General features: G+C 40.5%; 1 protein-coding gene across 1 annotated transcript in view; it reads left to right on the forward strand.

Moving 5' to 3' along the window:
* The window catches only part of CHD2 (chromodomain helicase DNA binding protein 2), a 72,337-nt gene extending 44,863 nt beyond the window's left edge, over positions 1-27,474 (forward strand). The window contains exons 18-38 of the mRNA XM_018562725.1: positions 1,685-1,837; positions 4,245-4,316; positions 4,474-4,623; positions 6,689-6,837; positions 6,915-7,011; positions 8,151-8,243; positions 8,370-8,540; positions 11,911-12,086; positions 12,249-12,290; positions 12,379-12,518; positions 13,118-13,256; positions 13,698-13,848; positions 14,234-14,353; positions 16,415-16,540; positions 18,142-18,264; positions 18,760-18,894; positions 19,939-20,117; positions 21,345-21,444; positions 23,290-23,485; positions 24,023-24,275; positions 26,772-27,474. Of these exons, the coding sequence (XP_018418227.1) occupies positions 1,685-1,837; positions 4,245-4,316; positions 4,474-4,623; positions 6,689-6,837; positions 6,915-7,011; positions 8,151-8,243; positions 8,370-8,540; positions 11,911-12,086; positions 12,249-12,290; positions 12,379-12,518; positions 13,118-13,256; positions 13,698-13,848; positions 14,234-14,353; positions 16,415-16,540; positions 18,142-18,264; positions 18,760-18,894; positions 19,939-20,117; positions 21,345-21,444; positions 23,290-23,485; positions 24,023-24,275; positions 26,772-27,084 (3,078 nt within the window). The 3' untranslated portion in view covers positions 27,085-27,474. The remainder of the gene's footprint in view (positions 1-1,684; positions 1,838-4,244; positions 4,317-4,473; positions 4,624-6,688; positions 6,838-6,914; positions 7,012-8,150; positions 8,244-8,369; positions 8,541-11,910; positions 12,087-12,248; positions 12,291-12,378; positions 12,519-13,117; positions 13,257-13,697; positions 13,849-14,233; positions 14,354-16,414; positions 16,541-18,141; positions 18,265-18,759; positions 18,895-19,938; positions 20,118-21,344; positions 21,445-23,289; positions 23,486-24,022; positions 24,276-26,771) is intronic.
* Positions 27,475-27,754: the final 280 nt, after the last annotated feature.

Consider the following 27,754-nt stretch of genomic DNA (forward strand, 5'->3'; position numbering starts at 1 on the left):
GCAAATCAACATGGTATCATACCAGGGTTATACATAAGTATCACGTTAGCTTATTTAAACATTTAGGGGTATGAATGCAGCACCTTATTGATTTATTATTATTAGTGTTCAAATATAGTATACAACTGACAATGAGATCGGACAGTGCAATACAGAAAGAGTTAATTCTGCTTACCATTACTCCACAGATCCTTCATTAACTTGACATAAAAGGGGAAAGCTGGGTGGGACTTGTAAGCAAGTAAAATGGTAAGCAGCAATTTTTAAATATAAGGTAGGTGTTATCCCAATTTGGCTGCAGGAGTGGAAATACAATTGAAAGTATATTTCCATGTGTGCAGCCAAATTGGGATAACATCTACTTTATATTTGTTGCATGATCCTATTCACAAAGCACAACTAAAAATAAAAATGACAGCTTACCTTTTTATAGATGTTCATTGTGCTAACTCCAGGACTGAAAAACCCTAATTAGTTCTCACTGTTTGAGCGGTTGGGGGTAGTTTTGTTTCAAAATATTAACCCTGTCTGTACTGTGCTGGCAGATTTCATTATCACTTGTAAACTAGATGAGCGGGACAGCCTGTCCTAACAAAGGGTTAAAGCTCTGAAGACCTTGTATGTGAATGAGTAAAAGTCCATAAACCCATCACACTTCTGAACATGTTCTACCTGAGGAAGGGGAAATGTTGCACCAGTGTGATATGCTGCATTTACGTCAATAAATAGACGCATTTGATCTGCATCTGGAGTGCCGGTGTCCCTATTTCTACATGTATATGTGAATGAGGAGATGCTCAGTCTGTCCCTAGTCTTTCTATTAGGACAGTCAGAGTTTGCTGTTACTGAAATTGAGAGAAAAGCTTGCATAGGCTTGCTAAATAGATATATCTAAAAGGTAAGAAATATATTTTTAAAAATGTTTAGTTATTTCGTGTGTATAGAAACACATAACAAACATATAGTGGGGGGTTTCCTCAAATTTGCCTGCAAAAGTAGCAATAAACTTTAAGTTTGAATGAGGTACAGAGCTTCCTCTAGGGGCCAATTTATAGTTCAAATGATAAGCAAGCTTAAAAGATAAAAGCAAACATATAAACACTATATAGCTTAAAATATGGACAAACTGAAAATACATTTTGTAATGTTTTGTATGTAGTTTATTTTCTGGACTTTTTCCCCCCAGCTAAATCTGAAATATAATCTGTGAATATATAATACAGGTATTCCTCACTTAACGACCGAGTTCCGTTCCTACGACCAGGTCGTTAAACGGATTGGTCGTTAAGTGAGGAACTCTATACAGTACTATACTGCATTAGTACAGTACTGTATAGCGTTGCTGATGTACAGTACCGAACAGTGTACTGTACATCCGGCAATGGAAATACTTACCGAGACCTGCAGTGAAGATCGGGGGATGTCACTTCCGCCGGCGACCCGTCGCACTGACGCTGACGCGGAAGGTCGGAGGTCGATCGGCGGTCCGTCGTAATTGCGAGTGGTCGCAAAACAGGTAAGTCGGTAGGTGAGGAACATCTGGTATTTACATTTCCAGCAAGAGGAGCTCTAGGCTCCTTTTCCATGTTTACCGGGTTAATCTTTATTAGTCAGTGTAGTAACTCACTTTCTCTGTATGGGTCTCTACAGACTTTTCACAACCAGCATTTTTTTTTCCTTCAAGGCATTGATCAGGAGCAGTGGAAAGCTTGTTCTGCTGGACAAATTGTTGACACGACTGCGCGAAAGAGGAAACCGCGTGCTTATCTTTTCTCAGATGGTGCGCATGTTGGACATCTTGGCAGAGTACTTCACCATAAAGCACTACCCATTTCAGGTTAGAGAAATGTCTGCTTGGCTCAGTACAATGCTCTCTTTATGGAGAAGGGGGGAATGTGGGAAATGTGTGTGACCTGTCACTACGCTATATGGTAATGAAGTGAAGTTTGTCTTCAGGGGCCTGACCCATGAAAAGGATTCTCCTCAAAAGTTAATTGCAGTGTCAGTTTGAAGGTATTGAGGGGAGAGCTAGATACAAAGGGGGCTATTTATTAGACCTTGGTCAAATCCGGGAAAATTTGCCTGCCGAGATGCACTGCAGATTTGCTGGCAACATGCCCACTATATATTAACTCGGGGGACCATAGGAATTAGGGGGTCTGTGGTGAATGTGGAGCAAATCTTCTGATCTAAGTAAATGATGATTTCTTTATTTGGCCAAATAGCCATTAGAAACAATGACATTTCCCTAGATTGCACTGGTGAATGAAGATTGGCTATAAAGCTTTGTAAACCAAGTGAACAGCAACCTAATAAAGAATAAATACACAGAGAAAAGTGGCAAATCATCACATTCACACTTTATTAGAGCCCTTAAGATTTTGTTGCCCTCCCTATATGCAAGTCCTTCAAAGCCGGATATACACGCTTTGAATTTTGGACGGTTCTTGATGAATCGGCCGTAATTCGATGTGTGGGTGCCGATGCCAGCACCTTTCTGACCGGCATCCTTCAATCAGTTGATTGATGGATCATGTTGGAAAATTGTCAGCTGAACAGAGCTAGCAGTCAGTGAGCTGCCAACTCTGTTTGGGCATTCTGACAGTGGCCGGCGGCTGCTGTCAGAGTACAAAGGAATCAGCAGGAGAAGTGTTGATGGAGGAATCTGTTCTATTTTCTGCATTCATCCAGCAGGTTGCTCAAAGAAAATGAAACGTGTATACCCAACTTGAGTCTCATTGTAAATATTGTACTTTCGTTGTACTAAGGAAATAAATGTTTAGATTGTGCCTCATTGGTAAACAAAATACTTATTGTTTTCTATTTGCACTTTTCTACTGCACATTTTACATAGTATATTTATTTTGATATAAAATATTGGTATTTTGTGTTGAAACCACTGTCGACTATCTTGATATCTTTAGTTCTAGATAATAAAATGTTCCAGATCTTACTAATTTTTTTGACATCCATCTGATTATCTGTGTATTGAATCTGAGGCTTTTATTGCCCAACATTAGTGTCCCTTTTAAATGCTTTGCTTTTCTGTATCCCAGGTTTACATGATAGCAGTTAGAAAAGTGAAATGGACATTCCATACTGAAGGGGCAGCTCTCTACAGCCCAGGAATGTTCAGCACACCAAAATACATAGGTGGAGTGACTGCTAAATAAAGATCTGTGTTTATTTGCTACAGCTATAGAACTAAAGTCATGTTGCACCTATCAGCAAATGTGTGTTCTCAAAATTAGATAATCAAATGGTTTTACTTGTTACTGCGGGCTTGATTTCTCTGGAATTTTGACTTCATCCTGCCCGCCTTCCATCCCTGCGTCCAATTAAAATGTTCTATAGCTGGCAGTAAGGACATGGTTAGACAAGAGTATATGGTTGGTCAGGACTACAGTAGGGTATACACGGTTAGAATTTTGAATGCACAAAATCGATTTTGAATCTTTCGATTTCTAATTGTTGTTGAGGTCAAAGTGATGATCCGTTTTTTTGACCACAGTGATGAAAAAATTGAGCGGAACATGTTGGAAAATATTTCTCCATCGTTGTTGGGGTCAAATTGATGATCCGTTTTTCGACCACAGTGATGAAAAAATTGATCGGAGCATGTTGGCAAATATTTCTCCATCTAAGGAAATTCTAACAGTGAATGTGGTTTTCGATCGGGAAATTTTTAATTAAAAAATCAAATGTTAAATGAACATAAAACAAAAATTTGGAACAGATGCCAAGTCTCTGATGGCATTATCGAATGTTGTGACGGGATTTTTTTGTAGGAACGTTCGTTCTAAAATCTACCCATGTATACCCTACATTAGCCTGAATTCTAGCCTATAGTAGTAAAGTAACACCAATTCCAGAAGGGAACACTGAGGTTTTAAGACAAGACTTTTACTTTTTAAAAGTCTGTTTGACTGAGAGGTTTGCTTTATATTGACGTAAGATGTTACATTAGGTAGTACAGCTTTGTGGAGCTGCTGCACTAATGTAAGTGACTTTTACATGTGCATATGACAGTCTCATACTGTGGGGGTGACTGTTGATGTTTAGCACGAGGAGAGTTGCTCAGTGCTTTGTAAAGTGATCTCTCCAGTCACAGGGTGTCTATCTCCTGGGTATGTTCACAAATTGCACACAGCAGTCGGGTTATTTTTAATCCATGAGCATTAAGGGTATGATCTGTTCATACTGGGTTTCTCCTGCAGCATCCTCAGATTTTTGTTCTATTACAGAGACTCGATGGTTCAATTAAGGGAGAGATTCGTAAGCAAGCGCTGGATCACTTTAATGCCGAAGGCTCAGAGGTGAGGTTGGCATTGGTTTTGTTTACATGTGCACTTTATAGATCATAGTCTTTATATTTGCAGTTTTTTTTTCTTCTTACATTTTATGCAATTATTGACTAATAAATTCTCAAATACAAATATTCAGTGTATAATCTTTGTTGGTTTTTTTTGTTAGGATTTTTGTTTTTTGCTTTCTACTCGTGCTGGTGGGCTTGGGATAAATTTGGCATCTGCTGACACAGTAGTCATCTTCGATTCAGACTGGAATCCTCAGAATGACTTGCAAGCTCAGGCTAGAGCTCACAGGATTGGCCAGAAGAAGCAGGTTTGTTTGCAGAAAAAAAGCTTGGCTGTTATGGCACATTCATTCTATTCTTGCAGTAGCAGCATGGTAATATCTAGTATAAAATCTTTGGAATATCCATATATAGGTAAAGTTCAGAGCAAAAAATAAACTTTCACTCGATAGGAAGGAAATATCAAACCTGGTTTTGCTCTTTTGCCACTAGATGGAGTTGCCAATAAATTTTGTCAAATGCCAAGTCTGTATCATCACCTTTAACCACTGTGTGTAGTTGGATGACTGGAGCAAAACATATTGAAAGCTACCATTTAGCTGTGTGAACGTGTTATATAGTTAGGCACTCTGTTGCCTCTTTTTACAGACACCAGTTTTTATTACAGAAGGAAAATGTCAATAGAATCAAGTTAGCCCCATACACAAGTGTAGCAGTAGCACTTATCAACGAGTCAGGAGTCAGATAGAAGCCATCATGAAACAAGTTCATGTTGAGTCACATGTCATGTATAGGCAAAATATAACAAAAACACTTGGTACGCCTCTGCAATACATATACATCTTTAAACATGCTGCAAGTACAGAAAAATATCCGTTAATCCTCTGAGAAATCTAGTAAAAGCTTAACTTCCTGTTGTAAGATGAGAGTGCTGCCTGAGATCCCAAGCAGTATACTTAGCCTTGCCTGAGTTCTACAGAACAACTCTCCCTCTCAGCTCCATAACATTGAGGTGTTTTGAAGTCCATCACAAGAATGCTGGGTACAGATGGACAACGTTGTTTGAGATTTTAGTGAGGATCACTAGTTTGCTAACTGACATATCAGTATGGATGTTGCACTACTTCTAGAACTCAATCTCTTCAAAACTGAGATAATATTTTGTGCCCCAGCTTTTCAATCCTACAATAGCACAACTAGCATTCTCTCACCTCAGGCTAGGGTGCTAGGTGTAATCCTGGACTCTGACCTCTACTTCAGGTCCCACATCCGATCTCTATTTAAATCTTGACGACTTCACCTCTGTAACATCTCCAAAATATGCCCTTCCTTAACCAATGACACCACCAAGTTACCAGTTTGTAACCTACTTGACTCCATCTTCACTGGCTTACCTTTACACATGCTATTCCCCCTTCAGTCTACCATAAATTGTGCTGCCAGACTCCGCCAACTTATCAGCCATTCAGTGTTCACGCTAGAGCTGCAGCTAACGATTATTTTCAAAATCGATTAGTTAGCCGATTATTAGGTTCGATTAATCGATGATTGAAAAAGTTGACATCTTTTTCAATCATCGGTTATAATCGATTATGTCGATTAGTTGTTGCAGCCCTAGTTCACGCCTCCCTTTGCCAATCCCTCCACTGGCTTCCACTCACCCATTGAATAAAATTCCCTTTTTAGATTGTAAGCTCTAACAAGCAGAGCCCTCCTAACCCTCTTTCCTTGAATTATATTGTAACTGTACCATCTCCCTTTATTATGTAATGTGCTGTGCGACTCGTTTGCGCTTTATACACTTAAAGTGACACTAAACTCAGGAGTTAAATCTTTCAAATGCATTCAAGTACCTTAACTATTAACAAAAATGTATCTTATTTGTGTATCCCTCGGCTGTATATCCTCAAATCATCTCTGAATTCATGCTGACACTGTCCTTCCTTCTGGAGGGTGGCTACTTGTGTACCCCATGGTCCCTGTGTGTGCTGTAAAGTAACCACCGCTCCAAGCTCACTCCCATGATGGACTACAATCTTAATACAGCGCTTATGAAATAAGTAAACTAAAGGTGAGATTGTAGTTCAGCACAAGAGTGAGCTTGGAGAGATGGCTACAGTACAACACACACGGGAACCATGGGGAACAAAAGTAGTCACCCTCCACAAGGAAGAACAGTGTCAGCACCAATTCAGAGATGATTTGAGGATGATCAACAAATAACTATTTTGTTGATGGGGTACTTAAATACATTTTTAAGATTTAACTCCTGAGTTTAGTGTCACTTTAAAGTTTATCTTTCCATTTTTGTCAAATCTGGTTTGCGTTCTCATATTATATAATATTTTTACACATTAAACTTGTTTTATACAGGTAAACATTTATCGGCTTGTTACTAGGGGCTCTGTCGAGGAGGAGATTATAGAACGGGCAAAGAAAAAAATGGTTCTTGATCATCTTGTAATCCAGCGAATGGACACCACTGGTCGAACGGTGCTGGAAAACAACTCTGGAAGTTCAAAGTAAGAACAAGGGAATGGCAGTGAATCTAGTGAAGTCATCTTTTATTATATATACTGATCTTGGTCTCTTATTGTAGTTCCAATCCATTTAACAAAGATGAATTGGCGGCGATTTTAAAGTTCGGAGCAGCAGACCTCTTTAAGGAACCTGAAGGAGAGGAATCAGAACCTCAGGTTAGATGTCTGTGTAAGATGTAAGTGATCGCCTTGTATCACTGAGCAATGCACTGTAGGATTGCTTATAGACCCTTCTAATCCAGCACACTGATTTTATAAATGGAACCTGAAATGGAACCTCCTTTTTTTTTGTTTGTACCCAACAAGACTCTGAATCCCAGGTGCATGCTATAGACAGTTTATCAGCTTCTGTATGATATGAAGCTGAGCTGTGTACCCCCCACAGCTAAATCCTACCCCTACTGTCCAGCTTACCAAGAAGCGTGGTGCCTGCACGTACCTGTGTTAGCCTTCATATTATTTCCTTTGGAGCACTTTGCATCCTAGGGCTAGTCTGCATAGAGGGCCTCAAATTCAAGATTAAGCCCTGGCCCTCGTGGTAATTACCCCTGCCATCTCTTGTTTATTCGCAGTAGAGGTTCTGTCATTTGGCAGTTAGATGGTGTTTAGCTTAGTACCAGGAGGAGGATTAATTTTAAGACTAATGGGTACTCTGCCACTGGACTTTAGCAGCGTTGTTACCTAGCCCCATTTTTTAGACCAGGTCATGTTCACTTTAAAGGAAAATTGCCCCAAAAATAAATAGAAACGCCTGACCTCATGCTGATAATGCACTGTTATAGCAGTCTGCAAAGTTATAATTTTGAACTGATTATTTAGATTCTTGAGCATAATTGTTACTGGAACTCTTTAAAGTAGTGTTGTAATGGTTAGAATGTTTGCTCTTCTTGTGGCAGGTAATGCTCATCATGGCGCCGAACTGAGACGTTTTCTATAATACGTTTTGAGAAATGATCTCAAATTGTGACACCCCTTTCTCAATGACACAAGAAAGATCATATTTGAGGTCATAAGAAAGTTTGCAGTAACACGCTGCATTTCAATCTATTTAACAATCGTTAGGATTTCTCCTATTATAAATCAGGGGAGACAGAAGACCTCTGATTGTAGCAGGTTGGACCCTAAGAAAAAGTTTGCTTTACCCCTTTGTACTCGGCTTAGCTTTGTGTCACTAAGTGGTAGACACTGTGAACCCACACTTTTCTGTTTATAGAATTTCCAAAAAATAATAGCTGGAATCTACAAAATGTTTGTGATTTTTTTTTTTTCTTTTATTCGTCTTTCTTTACTAATAGGAAATGGACATTGATGAGATTTTACGGCTGGCAGAGACCAGAGAGAATGAGCCAAGCTCCAGTGCCACTGATGAGTTGCTTTCTCAGTTTAAGGTATGTTATTTGATACTTTACATTTATCTTTATATATAGAAATGTAATCGCCCACAGGAACTTGCAGACTTTCTGTTATTATGTTATGCTAAATAAAGGTGTTTATTGTTGATGATTCTTCTTCAGGTGGCTAACTTTGCAACTATGGAAGAAGAACCTGAACTGGAAAACCGAGTCCAAAAAGATTGGGATGATATTATTCCTGAGGACCAGAGGAAGAAGATAGAAGAAGAGGCGCGTCAGAAAGAGCTGGAAGAGATTTACATGCTTCCCAGGATTCGAAGTTTGAACAAAAAGGTAAGTAGGAGCTGACACATTCAAAAGCTTCGCTCAGACTTACATGTGCAAAGTAACATTGTGTAAAACATTTATATTAGACTCATATCTGTTTGTGTGTGGAAGAGGCATACGGTAATTTAGCTATTGCAGAAAACATTCAAAATGCCAGTTAAGCTCACTATGACCTTTCCTGAGTCACAAGTGTTGCGGGTCCTGCCAGTCAAAACCAGAATAATTCTAAGACCCGTGCAAAATGTATGTAACCGAGTATATATTATTTACAACATTCTCTTTTATTGGTTGTTTTAATATGATAATGTCACACTCATGTCATTGAGTATCTCTATTATTATTGAACTTGCAGGGTCTGCTCAGTTGCTTTCTGTGAATTCTTGAATTAAGATTGCTTCTGACAGTTGGAACGACAGTAAAAGTACACATGTTAATTAATACATTGTCCTGGAACAGAACAAAGCTCTATATACTAAAGCTGGCCATACACCTTACAACCAGCGCAAGACTTTTGTCTTGCGCTGGTTGTAAGGTAATTAAAAAAACTTACAATCTGCCCATCTTGGACAGGCAGATCGTACTTGCGATCATCACATGCCCGCCACGCTGAGGGGCAGGCTTCCGATGACTGCAATGCTGAACGGGCAGTGTGGGCTTGCTGCATTTGTCTTACAAGCGCGCCACAAACCCGCCGAAAATCATAAGATTTTCGGCTTGTTTTCAAACATGCTCATAAGACAAAAGACGCGCGACCGTACAGTAGAAACGGTCGCACGCCTTCCACACACCTGCCGATTATCGGGGGATTTCCCGCGATTATCGTACGATAATCGGCAGGTGTATGGGCACCTTTAGTCTACATGCTTTTCCACATTAACTTGGTGGCACTTTAATTGTTTTTACATATAACAAGAAGTTCCTCTCCACACAAAGGTGTTCAGTGAGCAAATACACCGATAAGCCATAACATTATGACCACTGACAGGTGAAGTGAATAAAATAACATTGATTATCTTATTACAATGCCACCTGGAAATGGGTGGGCTATATTAGGCAGGAAATTAACATTTTGTCCCTGAAGTTGATGTGTTGCAAGGAGAAAAATAGGGCAAGCATAAGGATTTGAGCGACCTTGACCAAGGGCAAAATTGTGATGGCTAGATGACTGGCTCAGAGCAACTCCCAAACTGCAGCTCTTGTGAGATGTTCCCAGTCTGCAGTGGTCAGGACCTACCAAATGTCATCCAAGAAAGGAAAACTGGTGAACCGATGACAGGGTCATGGGCGGCCAAGGCTCATTGATGTATGTGGGGAGCGTTGACTGGCCCTTTCAGTCCGATCCAATAGAAGAGCTACAGTAACTCACATTGCTGAAAAAGGCATGACATTCTTGGAAGAGCAGTGGCAAGAAAAAAGTGTCCAGACTCTCAAGTTCACAAAATAATTGCTTTCAGGAGACTTTAATATTATTTTCACACTGATGTTGGACTCCCAATATTTTGCACAAATACGATGGTTGTATCCCTCTTCGTTCCTCTCATACAGGCTCAATGTTCCACATTTTTTTGGACTTGTTTGGGGATACAACCCTCTTGGAAGGCAGTCCACTCTTCTTTTTATACTTACTGGGGAAAACTTGCCCTATAAACTAAAGGAATTCCTGTTCTAATGACAGACAGGCTCTGTTTCCAAATACAACAAATCCTTCATGCCCTATTTGATTAACACTACTACCGTAGTAGTCCCCAGACACTGGAGATCACTCTTTCACCAACAGTTAGAGAATGGGTGAACCAAGTGAACTTTGTCCAGGAGATGGAGAAAATAATGCTCTTGAAATGAAATAGAACTGAGAGATTTAAAAAAAAATATGGTGTAGCTGGATAATTTTCAAATCGGTGTGTGTACACTGTATTCTTCCATCCTGTCTACCTGAATTCATTTAGATAGTAGCCTCTCCCCTTCCTTAGTCTTTGATGTGTTTTAGGATCAAACTGGAATCCAGACTATGATGGGGGTTATGGATTACTTAATTTTACTTTGTGTTCAGCCGGGTGCTAGGTCTACTTCTTACAGGGGTCTCCCAGGGGGTGTTTGATAAAATGGGGCGTTACTCCCTCCCTACCACCTGTTCCTTCCCATGTATCTTTCTCTTTATTTTAAGCCCTCTTTTTTCCCCTTCCCTCTCTCTTTCTTTCTTTCTTTCTCTACTCCTCCCCATTCCCCACCCTTTCACGCGGTGTGGCCGCATATGGGAGCATTTATCCAGAGACATGGGTTTTATGGAGGTTTTTGTTTTGGGTATCCGTTTCACTATTCTACTGGTGAGGGGCTTATTGTCACCTCATGTTTATTTTCTATGTACTGTACTGGCTACATCATGCTGTTATTTCTTTACGCCGAACTGCAGCTTAATGCCTGCCATGTGTATCTGTAATTGTTTTAGTATTATACTCTATGCATCTGTACTGTTTTTGGAAATGTGTTCAAAATAGATAAACAGAGTTTAAACAAAAAAAAGCCCATCATTTTCTGGCTGGAGGACTCAGAGCATCACCTAGCCCCGTTTTCTCCAGCCTGTCTGTCCCTGGTCTGCCTCATTCATTTGATTTCAGTTCTTTCAAATATGGAGGCTTGGCATCACACATATGGTTGTTAGCTAGGGCAGTCTTTAGGGCAAAGGCAGGCTGCCTAGGAACACACACACCTTATAGACTGACATTCACCCATCAAGGCATTTGATATTTGAATAACTCCTCCCAAGTGCCAGACCACTGCTTGCATCAAGGCTGAGGCCTCTTAAGAAAAGTGCTGAGGCAGGGTGTTTTCAGGGGGCTATGTGTGGTACCCTGCTGGCCCCTCCTACCAGCCATGACCTATCTACATTGCAACTACAAGAAACATAGAGCTCCAGTGATGACATCACTGGGTCTAAAATAGGGTTTACAATTTAGTGTTAAAAGGTGTCCGCATGTTAAGCTGCATACATTTCAAAAATCCTTACAGTACTCCAAAAACCACTGTTATATAGACAATAATGGGCGAAGATTGTAGAGGACACAGACTGGCAGGGGTTGATGGCATACAAATACCTAGGTAAAAAGTAGGTTGTTCATAATGAACAAATGCCACAGTCACCCCTGAAAAACGTCCTCACTATCAGGTAAACCGTCATCAGAAAATGAGAGGTTGTGGCTTAGAAGCAATGAGAGAGGCTGGACCGAATAGACCGCTTTTGAACTGTGGTTAGACTTTATAAACAGCTTGTTCTGATGTCTTAATGGGCTGTTTGTACAGAATGTGTATATAATGTGCACTTATCCGCAAAACAATATAAAGACCCTTAAAGCAAATTGATGCTGACTCTCTCTTGCAGGCACAGGCAAATGACAGTGAGTCTGACCTGGAATCGAAACAGAAGGCCCAAAGGTCCTCTGGGTCAGACAGTGAAACTGATGACTCTGACGATGATAGAAAACCCAAGCGCAGAGGCCGTCCTCGCAGTGTTCGGAAAGACACAGTGGAGGGATTTACAGATGTAGAGATACGCAGGTATAAAGGGATGCATGTGGTTTGTATTGTACTGTGGTGTAGCTTGTGTGTATATTCACACTTCATTATAGTAGATGCCTTAAATCCTGCTTTACTTTCAAGCCTACATAATGCTTTTACTTGCTGCCTGGGATCATTTGTTCAATAACTTGTTTATTTTAGGTTTATCAAAGCCTACAAGAAGTTTCCGACTCCACTTGAAAGGTATGTTGAATTTAGCATCCTCTGTCTCTAAACTTGTACAGGATTGCTTGCTCAGAATATAATGATTTCCCACTGCCTTTGGTCTCAGGCTGGAATGCATTGCACGTGATGCAGAGCTTGTTGAAAAGTCGGTGGCGGATCTAAAGAGACTGGGAGAGTTACTGCACTCTAGCTGCACATCAGCGATGCAAGAGTTTGAGGAGCAGTTGAAAGAGAATCCAACTGATGGTACTTCTGCAACTTTATTACACTATATACATCTTGTGAATTGATTGCAGTGTCTTAATTTTTTTTTGGGAGAAAAAAAAAAAATTACAAAAATTGGGAGAATTCCCTCTGATAAAGCATAGTAAGGTTTCCTGATTCAAAAAATGGTAATCCAATCTATAAACTCCTGAGAAGTCGTAGCTTTACATAACTTTATGGAATGTAATATCTGAATACCATCCTGTGTATATAACCAGATGTTTGTTTATTATTATTGGTATTTATATAGCGCCGACAATTTACACAGCCCTTTACATACTGCACATTGACATCAGTGCCTGCCCTCGAGGAGCTTACAATCTAAGGTCCCTATTTCACATGCATACATATGATGGCAATTTAGACAGGAGCCAATTGACCTACCAGCATGTCTTTACAGTGTGGGAGGAAACCAGGATACCCTGAGGAAATCCACACAAGCACAGGGAGAACATGCAAATACCTTGTAGCTAGTGTCCTGCCTAGGATATGAACAGGGAATCCTAAGTGCTGCAAGACAGAAGTGCTAACCACTAAGCCACTCTGCTGAAAATCACATTGTTATACTTGTTCTTTTTCAGGGAAAGGTCCAGGCAAGAGACGAGGTCCAACTATAAAAATTTCTGGTGTCCAAGTAAATGTGAAAGCAATTATTCAACATGAAGAAGACTTTGAGATTCTCAACAAAGCCATTCCTAAAGATGCAGAAGAAAAGAAAAAGTAAGTAATTGTTGTGTCTCTATATTTGCTCTTATCTCCCATCTTTGTCCTTGTAAATGACTAGGGTCCTGTAAGTGTGGCTTACCATGCCTAATAATATAAAGTATGGCCCTATATTAATGTATTTAAAACACACTTGTAGTCTAGTAGTAAAGTAGCACTGTTTGAGTGGCGAAAAAGATACATTGGTTCTTCCACAAATTCAAGTTATATGTATGGTGGACATGTGCTTGAGGCCTACTTTAGTCCTTGGTTGCCTCTAAATTGTCTGTCTGTTATAATGGCCATGAAGCAGGTTAGGCTGTGGATATCAAATGGGTGTTGCTTAGAACCTAGTACTGGAGAACACACTACCACATTTATACCCTCTTAGTATCATGTATTTTGCTTTATACCAATGTACTTTATCCATTCTCCTCCTTTTTGTCCTCCTTTTGTCAGGTTCAGATTGTCCAGTCGGATCAAAGTTGCTCATTTTGATGTTGATTGGACTGTAGAAGAAGATTCTCGATTACTTCTGGGAATTGTTGAACATGGTTATGGAAACTGGGAGCTCATCAAAAGTGACCCAGAATTACAGTTGGCTGATAAGGTACTGGCTTGTTTTTAGAACAATTTTAAAGTATCCCTTTCTGTGTTAACATTAGCCTTTTGGTGATGTATTAAAATATGTACCACCTCAAAAAAGGCAATAAATACCAACTACCCCTTGATGTGTGTACATTTATTACTACACATCCTAATTGTTTATATTTGCAAACATAATTTTATTTTATAAAATAAACAAATGTTTCTATATGCTTAAACTTCAATTTCTTGTTAATATATGTTAACAAACAGTAGTACCTGCTAAGGTACACATACCACTAGTGTTAACTTGTCCATATTGGCCAACAACTTCTTATATGTTTGTCAAGCTGTAGTCTACCTTTTATATGTAGTATTTCTAAGTGCATGACTGATATTTTTGTGTCTAGATCTTGCCAGTGGAAACAGAGAAGAAACCACAAGCGAAACACTTGCAGACCAGAGCAGACTATCTGCTGAAAATTCTGAAAAAAGAAATGGAGAAAAAGGAGAGTGGTCAGAGCGATGAGGTTTGTATCTGCTGGATTGACATGGTGTTTGAAGTTGACATTTCAGATTATTTCAGTGTCCTTAGTAACACTGTTGTTTCTGGATTTGTTTTTTTGTTTTTTCCTCTATCTACATTTGCTTGCACATTTGTACAGTTCTTATGGCAAGAAGAGAAAAAAGTGGGGTTTTTGAGGCACCAAGTGACAAGTCCAATGAACTACAAGATTTGATAAAATAAGTTATTTATTATAATCCAGTACAAAAAATAAAAACATCACAATTGATAGCATATCATAAAAGGGAGAAAACCTCCTAACACCCACTAGGTTCCAAGATGAAGGTCATACTAAACATGATAAAAGAATGTGATAACATGATTGTACTAAATAATACCATGATACAATAGATGGATGTACATAAACTAGACAAGAATATAAAAGTAGAAGAATACAATCCCATTCATAGTTTAGAGATGTAGAAGCCTTACCTGGAGCCAAAATAGTGGGTGATAACAATATGCCATTAGGCGCTTCATCAGGAGAAGGAGGTGATCTGAAGATCATAGAAAAAAAGACATAAATAATAAATCCTCAAAAACATGTCATAATTAGAAGATTCATCATTACTAAGAGGTGCCAACCATTCTTACCCCTTCAGTGTGAAGCCAACGAGTGCACACACCGCGTGCCGGATGAACCGGGGAGACACATACTCCCAGGGTGAGGGAGGATGGACACCTGAGTCAGAGGCTGTACCGAGGGGTATTAGTAGTATAGTGGGAGAGGCAAATTACCTCATAACCACAACAGATCCACCTATCAATAAGCCAAACAGATATATAGGATATATATGAAAAAGGGAAGCTATACCGCAGGGACCCCCATACTAAGCCAACCAAACATTATAGATCACAAACGCCCCTCAATTGATATAGATACCCGGAGTAACAACTAGGGATAAAAGTTTACATGGATATATGGCATGTTTTTATTGAGGAGAACCCTAACTCCCATCTAAAGTTGTAGGAGATGCAGATTACCTCTCTGGGCCGTTTGTCACCAATGAAAGGACACGTGACAAAAAGGGGGGATTTAGCGTGATGGAGCCTCAGGGCAACCTCCTGTCACCCTCCCACACCGAACGCCGCCGGTACAAGTGAGGCCGTCTCCAGCCGTTCACTAAAGATACCGGCGGTGCCATGCGGGCATATAAACGGCAGCGTCTGACGTAGGTGGTCATGTGACCTCCTAGAGTGTCCCACCCTCCAGCCAATGAGCGGTGAGCTAGAGGGACACTCCCCCCCAATGGAGAGCTCAGTACCACCCCAATGGGATGTTACAGGGGCGGGGGATCAAAAGGTGCCAGTCGTTCCAAGAACAACAATGCCCGCACAACCTGGGAGGAGGGGGACCAGAATATGTCCCCATACTGGATGGAAAGCATCTTCCCGGCCAGATACTGAGCACATAAAACCGCCCCACACTGAGGTAGGCAAAGGTGGCAACCTACAAAGCAAGTAGCTCAAATGCAGAAAATATAAGAGCCATATAGATAATAAGATCGATACATAAAAAGCATATAGAACATACATAATGGCAGTTCCAAAATTGTAATCATGGTTTCACAGGTATTATACATGATATTCAACAAGATACATAAATAGATATATTACTCAGTTTATACAAAATCAGTAAATACACAATGACTGAACAAGAAATAAACAAAGAATATGTCCAATGTACTAGAAGTTCTGGCACAATAAGATGGAAACATTTTACTGCATTGAACAAAAATTGTTACGATGAGCAACACAATAATATGTAGCGAACACTAAACATACTCAGAAAAAATACAGTAGGAGAGCTCTTAATCATATATCCCCATCACCCCCAAGCAACACCCAGAGAAACAAGATGGGACAGAAAAATGGGGAATAAAGAAACCACTACAGGTGTGAAAGTGCGGGAAAAACATTTCCTGCACATAGTTATTTACTCACTGAAGATATATGTAGGTGTAGATACCTTTTTGTACAGTTCTTAATGTTTTGCTTCTTTTGATTTGTGACCCTTCTGTTTTAGGTAAAGGTAAAGAAAAGGCGGCCACGTGTGAAGAAAGAGGGGGCAGGCAAAGCTAAAGATGAGCATGGCAAAGAAATCTCTTCTCCCAGAAATTCTGACAACCATTCAGAAGATGGCGACAACAAGGTGAGCTTGGTATCATGGGCTTAATGAAAGTGGCCAGTTGTTTCCAGTACTAGAGTCAAGATAAGAATGATGGGGATTGTAATACAGAAGCATAATCCATTTATCTAAGGACACAGAGCTTGTAATGTTCTGTAAAGCAGCATAGGCGATTTTCATTTTACTAATTCATAGCATATTTCTACTTGCAGCTGATTATTATTTAACTGCTTGAAGATCCTAGAACAGTTGAGTCCTAATGTTGGGGAACACAACATTACCTCTGGGGTACATGTCTATAGGAGTGCTGTACCTGACCTTTGGTCTTTACTATTGTGCTAGATGTAACATAGCCTTTTCTTAATACAGTGGTTCTCAACCTTTCTAGGGCCAGGACCCCTTGGTAACATTTGCCAAGTTGTGGTGACCCCCAACGTTAAAATTTAGGGATGGCGCGGCTGCTGCAGCGACATCTGGCGGCGTGGCGGGAGAACTGACACTGCTGCGCTAGGAGATGGCTGAGGAGGACTCTCACCTAGCACAGCAGAAATCACACAGCGACCCACAGGTTGAGAACCACTGCTTAAAGGAGACAACAAATTTAATTAATAGTTAGAACCGCGTTATGTAACGTAAAGCGTATGCCGTCAGAATAAAAAAAAACAGCATAGGAATGCATAACTAAATTCCTATTGGCTAGTTCACTTTGTAATAGCTAACAGCAAACTAGCTATTGCACCCACCCTCTGCTGCTGTCAATCACTAGAAGGGGACCTGATGGAGAACTTCAGGTCCCCCTCTGCTGATTGGCAGCAGCAGTGGGTGGGTGCAATAGCTAGTTTGCTATTGGCTATTGCAAAGTGAAATAGCCAATAGGAGTCTAGCTATGCATGTATATAGTGTTTTTTTTTGGTATGACTCTTACGGCCCCGATGTCAGAAAAAAAACAAAGCAAAGTAAACCTTTCCGGGAGAAAGTGATTCTCTCCCAGGCGGCCTGAAGCCGCTATCTTATAGCGGGAGACTCCCGGAGCGTCCGGGAGAGTTCGGATGTCTTCAGGCGACCCCTGGCAAATCGTCATTTGACCCCCGACGGGGTTGCGACCCACAGGTTGAGAACCGCTGGCTTAATACCTATAGGACTTTATGGTTCACTTCCCAACCGTCATTTGGCATACACCTATTGCTTGAGATTCTCTGGCGACTTTGGGCTCCCAGACCTGAGGCTCAAACCAGGGGTACTCCAACTAGATTTGTACTACTGGAAGGTGCCTCCTGTCACTCAAGTAATACTCTACACCACAATTCAACACGCCTAGTTTTGTTAGCACCATTTTGCATCCTATTTCTCCCAGGCTGTTTCTAATAGCATTTCCTAACAGTTGCAGGAGTTACCACCTTGTCTCACAATGACTTTAAAGAGAGAGGCATTTTGCAGGAAGTACAACAATCTCCTTTTACTACCCAGCTAGACATTTCTCTTGCCTCAGCTAAATTGTTTCTTGAAGCAGGAGCCAATTGACTAATTGAAATCACTTTAATAACGTATTAGGGAAACATTCTTATTTTTAATTTTTTTTGTTCATATATTTGTTCAAAATATGGATGTTTTGGGCTTTTTTGCAGGAGGATGGCTCACTAAAGAGTCCAAGCAAGAAAAAGCAAAAGAAAAAAGATAACAAAGAAAATAAGGATAAACAGAACCAAAAAAAGGATGCAGCCAAAGAAAAGAAGAAGGCAAAGGACAAGGTATAATATACAGCTAAGCTCTGCCTTATATAAGCTGTGTAGAGCTCACACGTGGCTTATGGAATTTCCTCTAATGGTGGGATTCTTAGTCTGGGCCACCTTCCATATTTACATTAAACAACAAACCCAGACAATAAGAGAGTTAGCACCACTGACTGCTGTGGTTCAGCCCTGGCATTGTAGAAGTCAGTTGAGCTGATTACTACTTTCCTGGTAGTCTACCATAGCTTATTTATACGATTAGGACTTTTGAATTCCACCCCATTCAACAAATGGTGCACGTTTGCTAGCCATAATGCTTTACCTTGCCATCAGAAAACACTGATATGCAACAAGCTATTTGCATGATCAATGTAAATAAGTCGGCCTGTGTAATGTCTTGTGTCTCCTTCTTTACACTGTCTATAGGCTACCTGTTGGTATATTGATTTTTATTTGATTTGTAATCCTTTGTTTGAATGTGCATAATGACAATGCATTTTCTCTGCAATAAAGCCAAAGCGGGGTGAAGGCAAGTCTGGTAGCCGGAGCAAAAAGAACCAGGGACCAGTCCACATTACAGCAGGAAATGAGCCAGTTCCCATTGGAGAGGAAGAAGATGATGACTTGGACCAGGAAACATTCAGTATTGTAAGAAACCATTTATCCATGCATACCTTTTCTGACTGCTAACATTACAGTTAGGCTCATAAATCTATACAGAGGAGTCACCACAAAGGGCTCAGCTTTTACATTTCACATACTCAGGCAACAAGATAAAAAAACAGTGTTGGCACAGTCTGTTATTGATTAGGGTACATACAGTCACATGAGAGGACCATGGCGGATCAACATTTGGTTGGGGAGGGAATTTCATATTTCACCTTTTATTTGGCTGAATGTGCCAATATGAACTGGCGATGCCCTCTACTGACGAACTGCAGCTGTGCATGTTTGGTTAAGTTTAGGGTATTCTGTGGATTTCATACTTTACAGACCTTGTTGTAGTTGTATGGCCTGCTGTAAAGATCACCTTCAGTTTCCATTTTAAGTAGGGTTGCACAGATACCAAGTACAGTACTCGGTACGAGTACATGTACCGATACTTTTGAGCTCCAAGACTAGACTAGAGAGAAATTCAAAAGTTAGGAGGCAGCTGTCATTTGTAAGGAGCACACGGAGCTCCCGGGATTTGTACATCTCTGTTTTAATGTACGATTTTGTTTTTATAAATATAAATAAAGGGATGCACAGATACCAGTTTTGCGAGTACTGGTACTTGCCGAGTACTTACAAGTAAGAGTACTGATACATTTTTGTTTATTGTCATGTGACAGATTTTCTAAAACAATACAGACTAATGATTTCGGGACAGTAATGGAGTGCCAGAGCCAGGTCCCCACTGCAACCTTGGTAGTTCTCATGAAAATGCCAAGTATCTGCACTGGTACAAAAGTATCTGTGCATCCCTAATTTTAAGTATTTGTCAGTTTTGCTCTTTCCACATTACTAATTGACACCTTACCTTGATAAGCATACTAGCAAATGTTATAACGTATATCTGTTTTGGGACCATACTACATTTTTTGGGATGTATAGGTAAAATGTGTCACATTTCATGGTATATTTCTGCTTGTTAAATTGAATATTTGGCACAACATTTGAGTTATTGTTTGCTGTGTTTTCGTTCTTTAGTGCAAGGAGAGGATGAGGCCAGTAAAAAAAGCTCTGAAGCAGCTGGATAAACCGGACAAAGGTCTGGCTGTTCCGGAGCAGCTGGAACACACTCGGACCTGCTTGCTAAAAATTGGAGACCGCATATCTGAGTGCCTTAAATCTTACACTGATCAGGAACATACCAAGTTGTGGAGAAGGTACAGATTACTTTAAAATGATTACTCCTGATTAAACCTGGATTGATATCTAATTGACATCCTGCTGACTGACAGTATGAAGCATATAGGCTTTCCCATGGATACTATGCTTCATCAATACATTTTCAAAGTTTGAGTATTTGTTGTATTCTCTGTTTTGTACCTCCTTCTGTTATGTCATCTGGCAATCTGTCGCCACATCTTTAATTGGTCTGTTAACTGTGTCATATAAAGCACTGACCATAGGTATAATGGAGAAATTAATATGGTCTTGCGATTGCATGGGTGGAAAAGCCAGTTGGGTCTGAGGAGGGGGGCAGGAGCAGTTTCATTTCCTTTGCTTCGTGGAACCTCATTTAGCTACTAGTGTAGTTCCTTGTGTCTATAATGTGTATGTGTGTTGATCATTTTGTTTGACTATGCTGTTACTGAATTTTCAGACAAAATCAAGAAATAATGTATGTAATGCATGTAAAATATTTTCATTAGCTATGAAAACATCATCTTTAAAAGATTGATTGATAGCAAAACAGCATAGATTGGAAATTTCTGTTATATGTGTTTAAAATTAGGCTCTAGAGCAAGGTTCCCTATGGTGGTCAGTATTGACCCACAAGGGTCAATAGGACTTTGCAAAGGGTTGATAAAATGGCGGGGGCTCAAAAGGGTGTCGGTAAATGTCTGGCAGGTCAATAGAATGGGTAGTTGATAAATAATCAGTGGGAGTCAGTTATTCTTTTGAGGTAGAGCTTAATGCCAGTCCCTTGTCCTGAGATGATGTGACTAGTAATGAGGCACTGTTTCCCAGGGTTGGGTGGTCAGCCATCAGCGAGAGCAGCATTCAGTTGTCTCTATTAGCTGTGTGTTGTCACCGGCCTGGTTTTACCAGCGTGTCTGTGACCTTTCACCTTCTAGGAAGGAAATATGTATATGTTCACTTTTTGTACTGAGTGTACTTCCCCACCTTAAATTTTCTTAGAGAGGCACATATAAGAATTAGAGTTATGCCAGAGCTAATTGCTGTTCATTTGCTGAAAATTCAACATTGTGATAATTCTAATGGCAGCTACTGAAACCAAGAGTAAGTGTCAAGAGTATTCATAAGAATATTTTAATCTGAACCTTTATAAAGGGATAGATGAGTTGAAGATTTTGGGTCTCTAGACCATTATTACCTTTAATGTAAATTAATGCCAATTCATTTTTTTTGTTGTTGTTTAAATTAAGAAATCTCTGGATATTTGTCTCCAAATTCACTGAATTTGATGCCAGGAAGTTGCACAAGTTGTACAAAATGGCAGATAAAAAGAGGTCCCAGGAAGAAGACGTAAAGGTATTTGGCTTTTTTGTTTCTGCATGTCACTCCTCATAATGTCAGCATCTCTACAACTGCAGCAGAAGAAAACTGGATCTTCCAGGAAGTCATTGTTCTTCCAAGAGCCATAATGAGCAATAAGACAATATGATATCAGCCTCTTGCAATTCCTTATACAGCAGCACTAAGACTGGGAGAGAGAAGAGCAGGACTGGAAGCCAGGCAGGTGTGCTACGTGCACATGTGCCAACGGGGAATATGCTGATATGCTGAGAGAGCAGAATGATCAAAAAGATGACCTCATTCATCATCTGCTGTTCTTTCAATGTTTAGCCAGCAGACTGGGGATGAAGAGAGGATACCGTTGTATCCTTTTTACAGTCTGTAACTGTAGCAGAAAATGGGGTAATTCACCGGGCTGTGCTGTGTGACAGGGCTGTAAAAATATCAGAAAAGAATCCAAATCCTTTCATAGGTAAAACCGCTCCCTTAATTTGTTTTTGTCTCTTAGCTTGGAGTTTAGCTTTAAAATTTACACTGTTGTCTGTTCCATGTTTTTAGAGGAATGTGTCACACTTCTCCTTCCGGTCCTCCTCTGCTAATTGACAGCAGGCAGTGGGCGAGTGCAATAGCCAGCCTGCTATTGGCTATTTCAAATTGCAATAGCCAACTGCCTATTGCACACACACACCCACTGCCTGCTGTGTTTACATTCCCTGCCTGAAGCCACAGACCCCTAATGTCACCTTTAAAGAGAACCTATCATCTTTAATATGCTATCACATAGGGGGATTTTGAGCCCCGCCATGTGATAGCAATAAAGTTAACAAAAAAAGTTTAAAAAATAAAAGTAAATAAAATAAATACATTTTAAAAATACAAATAAAAAAGTAAAGTCCCCCGCTCCCACGAATGCGTGCAAACACTCCTCCCACCCGCATTGCGATCGCCTGCATTGGAATGCGCAGCACCGCGATCCCGTGCGTTCCAGTGCTATGCGATGGCAAAAAATTGTAAACACAGTTTTATTCTGAAGTAAACTTTCTTTTTGTGACACTCCATTTATGTATTTTATTTTAAATTTAAAGATGGAATTTAATTTTTTTTAATTATCCAATTAATCGGAATAAAAAATAAGCGTCCAACTAATCGATTATGAAAATAATGATTAGTTGCAGCCCTAGTTTAGTGTCACTTTAAGGTGCAATTATTTCCTGGCTCCTGGGATTTGTCCAGCCCTGCAGTATGTGATACTTTCAACCCCCCCCTCCTATATAGCCACCATTAATAAGATACATTATAACTTAATTATCAGTTTTTATTGCTGCCCTGATGTAGTACTGCTACTGAATATTGGTTTTCTTTGTTACCTGCATGTGAACTATTCTTGGACTTTAGGTTTTGCTCACAAAGAACATATTTGGTTTTATGATCTAGTGATTGAGAAAGTTCCAGTGCTTGCTGTGGCTCAGCTGGTTTGGGCCTTGGCATGTTAGACAAAAGGTCTAGAGTTCGATTCCCCTCTAGGACACTTGTGGCTGGCTTTCACTTGTTGCATTAATTAGCAGTTTAATGTGACTTCAGCCAGCCACATAAATGAACTGGTTTCTGCCGACAGGGCCTGTTCAGACATTGGGCTCCCTGTGCGATGACTCCATACATTTAGAAATAAAGTCTTATTATTTTACCGCTTATTGTTCATTTGGGGATGCAACACTCTGCTTGTATACCCTGCATAAAGAAGGCACTTTGTCACTAGCACCCCTACCACTGTATGTTTCATGTGCCTGTTTGGTGGTTTTAGTATGTAAGATATACCTTTTCTAATTCAGTGTATCATTTTTTTTAATGTGTTAGGAACATAAGAAGAAGGATGGGCCTCCTAACAAGAAGCTTTTCCGACAAGAAGCATCTGGATCCAGCCGTGACGATCTTGCCTCACAGCAACACGGACTCCATATGCAGCATAATATGCCACCACATCCGCCACAGATGCATGGGCACCAAAGAGAAAACTATGACAGCCCTAATAAGAGACCATTTAATAATTCAGGTGAGTAGTGTCCACTTAGGAAAGAAAAATGACCTACGGGTCAGTTAAAACATTGGCTATGGCACATTAAAGTCATAAAGAGATTCTGTCTTTTTTGGGGATGTGGGGGGAAAATGGCTGCAGGTAGGGAGTGTAGGGACTTAGGACTTGCAGTAGCCTCCTAAACCGTCCTGTCATGGCCAAATGCTGAGATGTTTTGACCAGCATCGGTAATTTCAAAGCTTGCCATTGCCCTCCCCAATCCATATTTCTTTTGGCCCATCACTTTTATAGACAACCTCACTGGCCAATCGGAATGAGCTGGAGACAGTCTGTTTCTATCAGGAAGTGCTGAATCTTTGCCTTTTAGATCAGCCTGAAATTTAGCCATGACAGGAAGGTTTAAGGGAACCATGCCCCCCTCCCCCCCCCCGTGACAGACTTTTTAAGGTTTTCTGCTACTTTTTTCCATTGCTTTCTGGTAACTAATAATATATATTGTTAAGTTTCACAACTGCTTATATTGGAAATAATGACTTCATGTTATGTGTCGTACAGATCGAGGTGAGTGGAGGGAACGGCAATTTAACTATGGAGGCAATAGTAATAATAACCAGCCATGGGGAGGAGACCGCCATCACCAGTATGATCAACACCGATACAAAGATCACCACTATTCTGATCGACGTCCTCATGGTGATCCTCGGAGGAATTCTGCAAACTACAGGCCAAACCCTCCAGCCCGCAAGCGGCCTTATGACCAGTATAACAATGAACGAGACCATCGTGGTCACAGGGAATATTATGACAGGTATTGAGCATACTGATTATTGGCTTGTGATTTCTATATAAATACTGTAATACAATTCTCAGTATTTGGCAGATCAGTCATCTGGAGTTTGGGAAAAGAAGGGCAAAACAAGCATATTTACATCCCAATACAGATTTATTTATTTTTTACCTACCCAAAGGTCTGCATCAAGGCTCAGACTTTTATTATAAGAGACTTTGTTCCTTCATACGTAGTGAGCATTAGCACGTGGATGTTGTCTAACTCTTTTTTGTCTACCTTTTTTTATAAACACAAGTTTCCATACACATGCTAAATTGTTTAGAAAACACAGGAGCACACTTGTGCGCTATCTGCAGCTGCTGAAGGTTAGTGCTGTGGTATATAACATCTTGGATTTACCACAGAGCAGATTGGGGACTGATGACCAGCAATGCCACATTCACCATTGTGCCTGTATCATGAGCACAACCTCCCTTACTGCCACTGCATTGAGGCACCCCCCTGCCCGCCACTGCACTCAAGCACACTTAATTAGGCACCTCCTTATTCAACCTGTTCAATGGACACCCTTTTGCTTGTATTGTTTACATGGATCCTCTGCTGTGCTTGCTGACTGTTGTGACTGAAAAGTGTGAAAGAACTGAACTCTGGAAGTTGTGTCAAAAAAAGGCAGGGAGTGGTCAAAGAACTCATCATTAGTATAGTCTCTGGACTCCTTGCAGCTGATCTTTCCCCAATATTGACCTAATATGCCTTGTTCTGCACTGTCACCCATCTTGGGTAGAGGCTTCCTCATGTCAGAGCCTCTAGCAAGGAACGCAGTAATTAGCGCAATAATGACATCGCCAAATCTCACTCCAAATCTTATGAGAATAGCAGTCAGAGGCAAAATGGCTTAGTGTTCACACTGCACTTATACAGCTATGAGGCTAAAGGTACATGCATTCCTAGGCACCCCAACATACTAGAAATGCACTGCATTGCTATTTTCCAGGAGAAATTCAAGATAAAATGTATTTTTTAGGAAACTGCTTAGGGTTAAAGTGTATTTTCAGTCAAATCTGAGAAAACCCCACTATATGTTTGTGTTCCTATTTACACAGCATACCAAAAACTAATTAAAAAAAAAAAAAATATTTCTCACCTAGATGTTTTGTTGGAGCAGGCAACATGGCTGATTCCAGGTTTTTCTTTGCACCTTAAAGGAGAACTATGGGGTTAAGGCTTTTCCCCATAGTTCACCTTAGGGTAACGGGAGGACACAAGCTAGCGTCCTCCCGTCACTCTAAGCTCAGTATACCGCGAGCTGCTGCTCGCGGTATACTAAGACGCCGCAGCTGAAGCGGATCCCGACAATTATGCCGGGATCCGCCCAGCTGCGTGACTGACAGCTGGCTCTGCCTATCTAGAGGCAGAGCCAGCTGTACCCTCCCCCGTCCGTTCCGCCAGTCAGCGCTGGCGGATCAGAGCGGGGAGGGGGGAATCCAGCAAGAGGTGAAACGCCGGTATTTGTTCGCTCACCTCCCGATCTACTGAGCCGACCTGTGACAGTCTCATTGTCACAGGTCGGCTAGAACTATGAGGTGAAAAGCACTCATCTCATAGTTCTCCTTTAAGGCCTGGTTCACACCGATTGTCTTGTCGCAGTGGATTCAGCCTGACCAAAAGCTTCACTGAAAAAATCCCATTCATATGGCCCTTGTGCACACCTAAACGTTTTGTCGCAATAAGCAAACCGCCTGTCGCCGGAAAAAGTACATGAGCTTTTTTTTGGCAGATCTCAGCTTGTTTTGGCCCCATATACTCTATAGGAAACGCTTGAAAACGCGCATTGCAATTAGTTTGCATGTTTTTACGTGTGCATGTGCGGTTTTGTCCATTGACTTCAATGTATCACAATCTGCTCATATAAACAAGCATAATTAATACATGCGCGTATACACACGCAACAACACACATAAACATGTGAAAACACTAATACTTAGGATGTGAATCAGGCCACACAGTGATCTGTCCTAATGTACTGAAATTTGAGGACTGTATTTCTCTTATTTACTTCATTAACATTTGAATGCAGAAGGCAAGGCTGTAATCCTTTAGCCCCTCACAGCCCCTCCTAACATTACAAAGAAGGAAAAACAAGTATAAATTGTAACCCTTCTTTAGCCAGGAAACCCGGACACAAGTAGAAGCAATTTAAACGGCAAGAATAATTTTTTCATTATTATTTTTTTTTTTTTTAGCTTATGTTATGTAAAAGGGAACGTGTAACTCATATAAAATAGGTGTTATCACAATTTGGCTGCAAAAGTTGAAATACACTTTAACACTTCTTCATGTTTGCTGTAACATAGCAGATCTTCAGTTTTTTCGTGAAATGGATTCTGCTCCTGAACTTCTTTTGTGCTGCATTTTACTAGAAATGATGATGATTATTTTTATTATTATTCATGTCATTTTGTTGGTACAAACAGATTCTCCAAAGAGATTTAAAATGATTCTCTATTTTTATAGACATCATCATGACAACAAGAGGAGAAGATCAGATGAATTTCGTCCTCAAGGTTACCATCAGCAGGACTTCAGAAGAATGGGGTCTGATCACCGGCCCCCAATGGGATTTCATGGACAAGGACCTTCAGATCATTACCGCTCATTCCATCCAGAAAAACCCGGGGACTACAAAGGTCCTTCCCAGCAGTCCTCTACCCTCTCAGATCCTCGTTCTCCACCTATTCAAAGATCCCCTCACGAATCCAAATCCCCCATGGACAGATCAATAGAACAGAGAAGTACAGACTACAATTGGAACAGTCGAAAAACATAGGACACCTGACCTTAGGATCTAACGAAAGCCCACAATGGCCATTTACTTAAAGTGGTCCTTGCTGCTATAGACTAAGCTCATTTTGAGAATTATGGGTTCTGGATAACCCACCATAATGCATATATATGGCATTTTTCTAGCACCTGTGCCATTTGTGTGAATCCATCAGATGTTTCTATCTCACATACACTTGTTGAACATTTTATATCATTTCAAGTATTTCCCCCTTCTGATATTTTGGCAGGAACTTGGAGAAGTAAAAATCCTTTCCGGAAGAATGGGCACTGTGAGCATGGTCACTTTGTAATTTCAAGGCCTTTGAAATGATGGACTCTTGTGCAGCTGATGTGGCTCAGATGCTAAGGTGTTTGGTCAGAGCTGCAGGCACAAACTGAACTTTTTCAACGTTGTTTTGTGTCATTAATGGATCCCACTGTCATGAAGACAACACCTCTGGGGCTGTAGTTTAAAGAGGTTTACAAAGAGAATTATCTTCCAATCAGGCAGATGGAGGCAATCAGGAATATTGTTTGTGATATGGACCTGGTTACAACCCAGATGCTAGCATTTCACAATGTCTACCCAGAATTTCCAGGTGTCCTGAACCTAGGTAGGCCGCACTTCAAAAACTTTAGCGGTATAAATAATTTAACCTCTCCTAAATTCTTTT

Source organism: Nanorana parkeri, unplaced genomic scaffold, assembly GCF_000935625.1.
Source record: "Nanorana parkeri isolate BGI_ZX_2015 unplaced genomic scaffold, ASM93562v1 scaffold594, whole genome shotgun sequence".
Lineage (NCBI taxonomy): Eukaryota > Metazoa > Chordata > Amphibia > Anura > Dicroglossidae > Nanorana > Nanorana parkeri.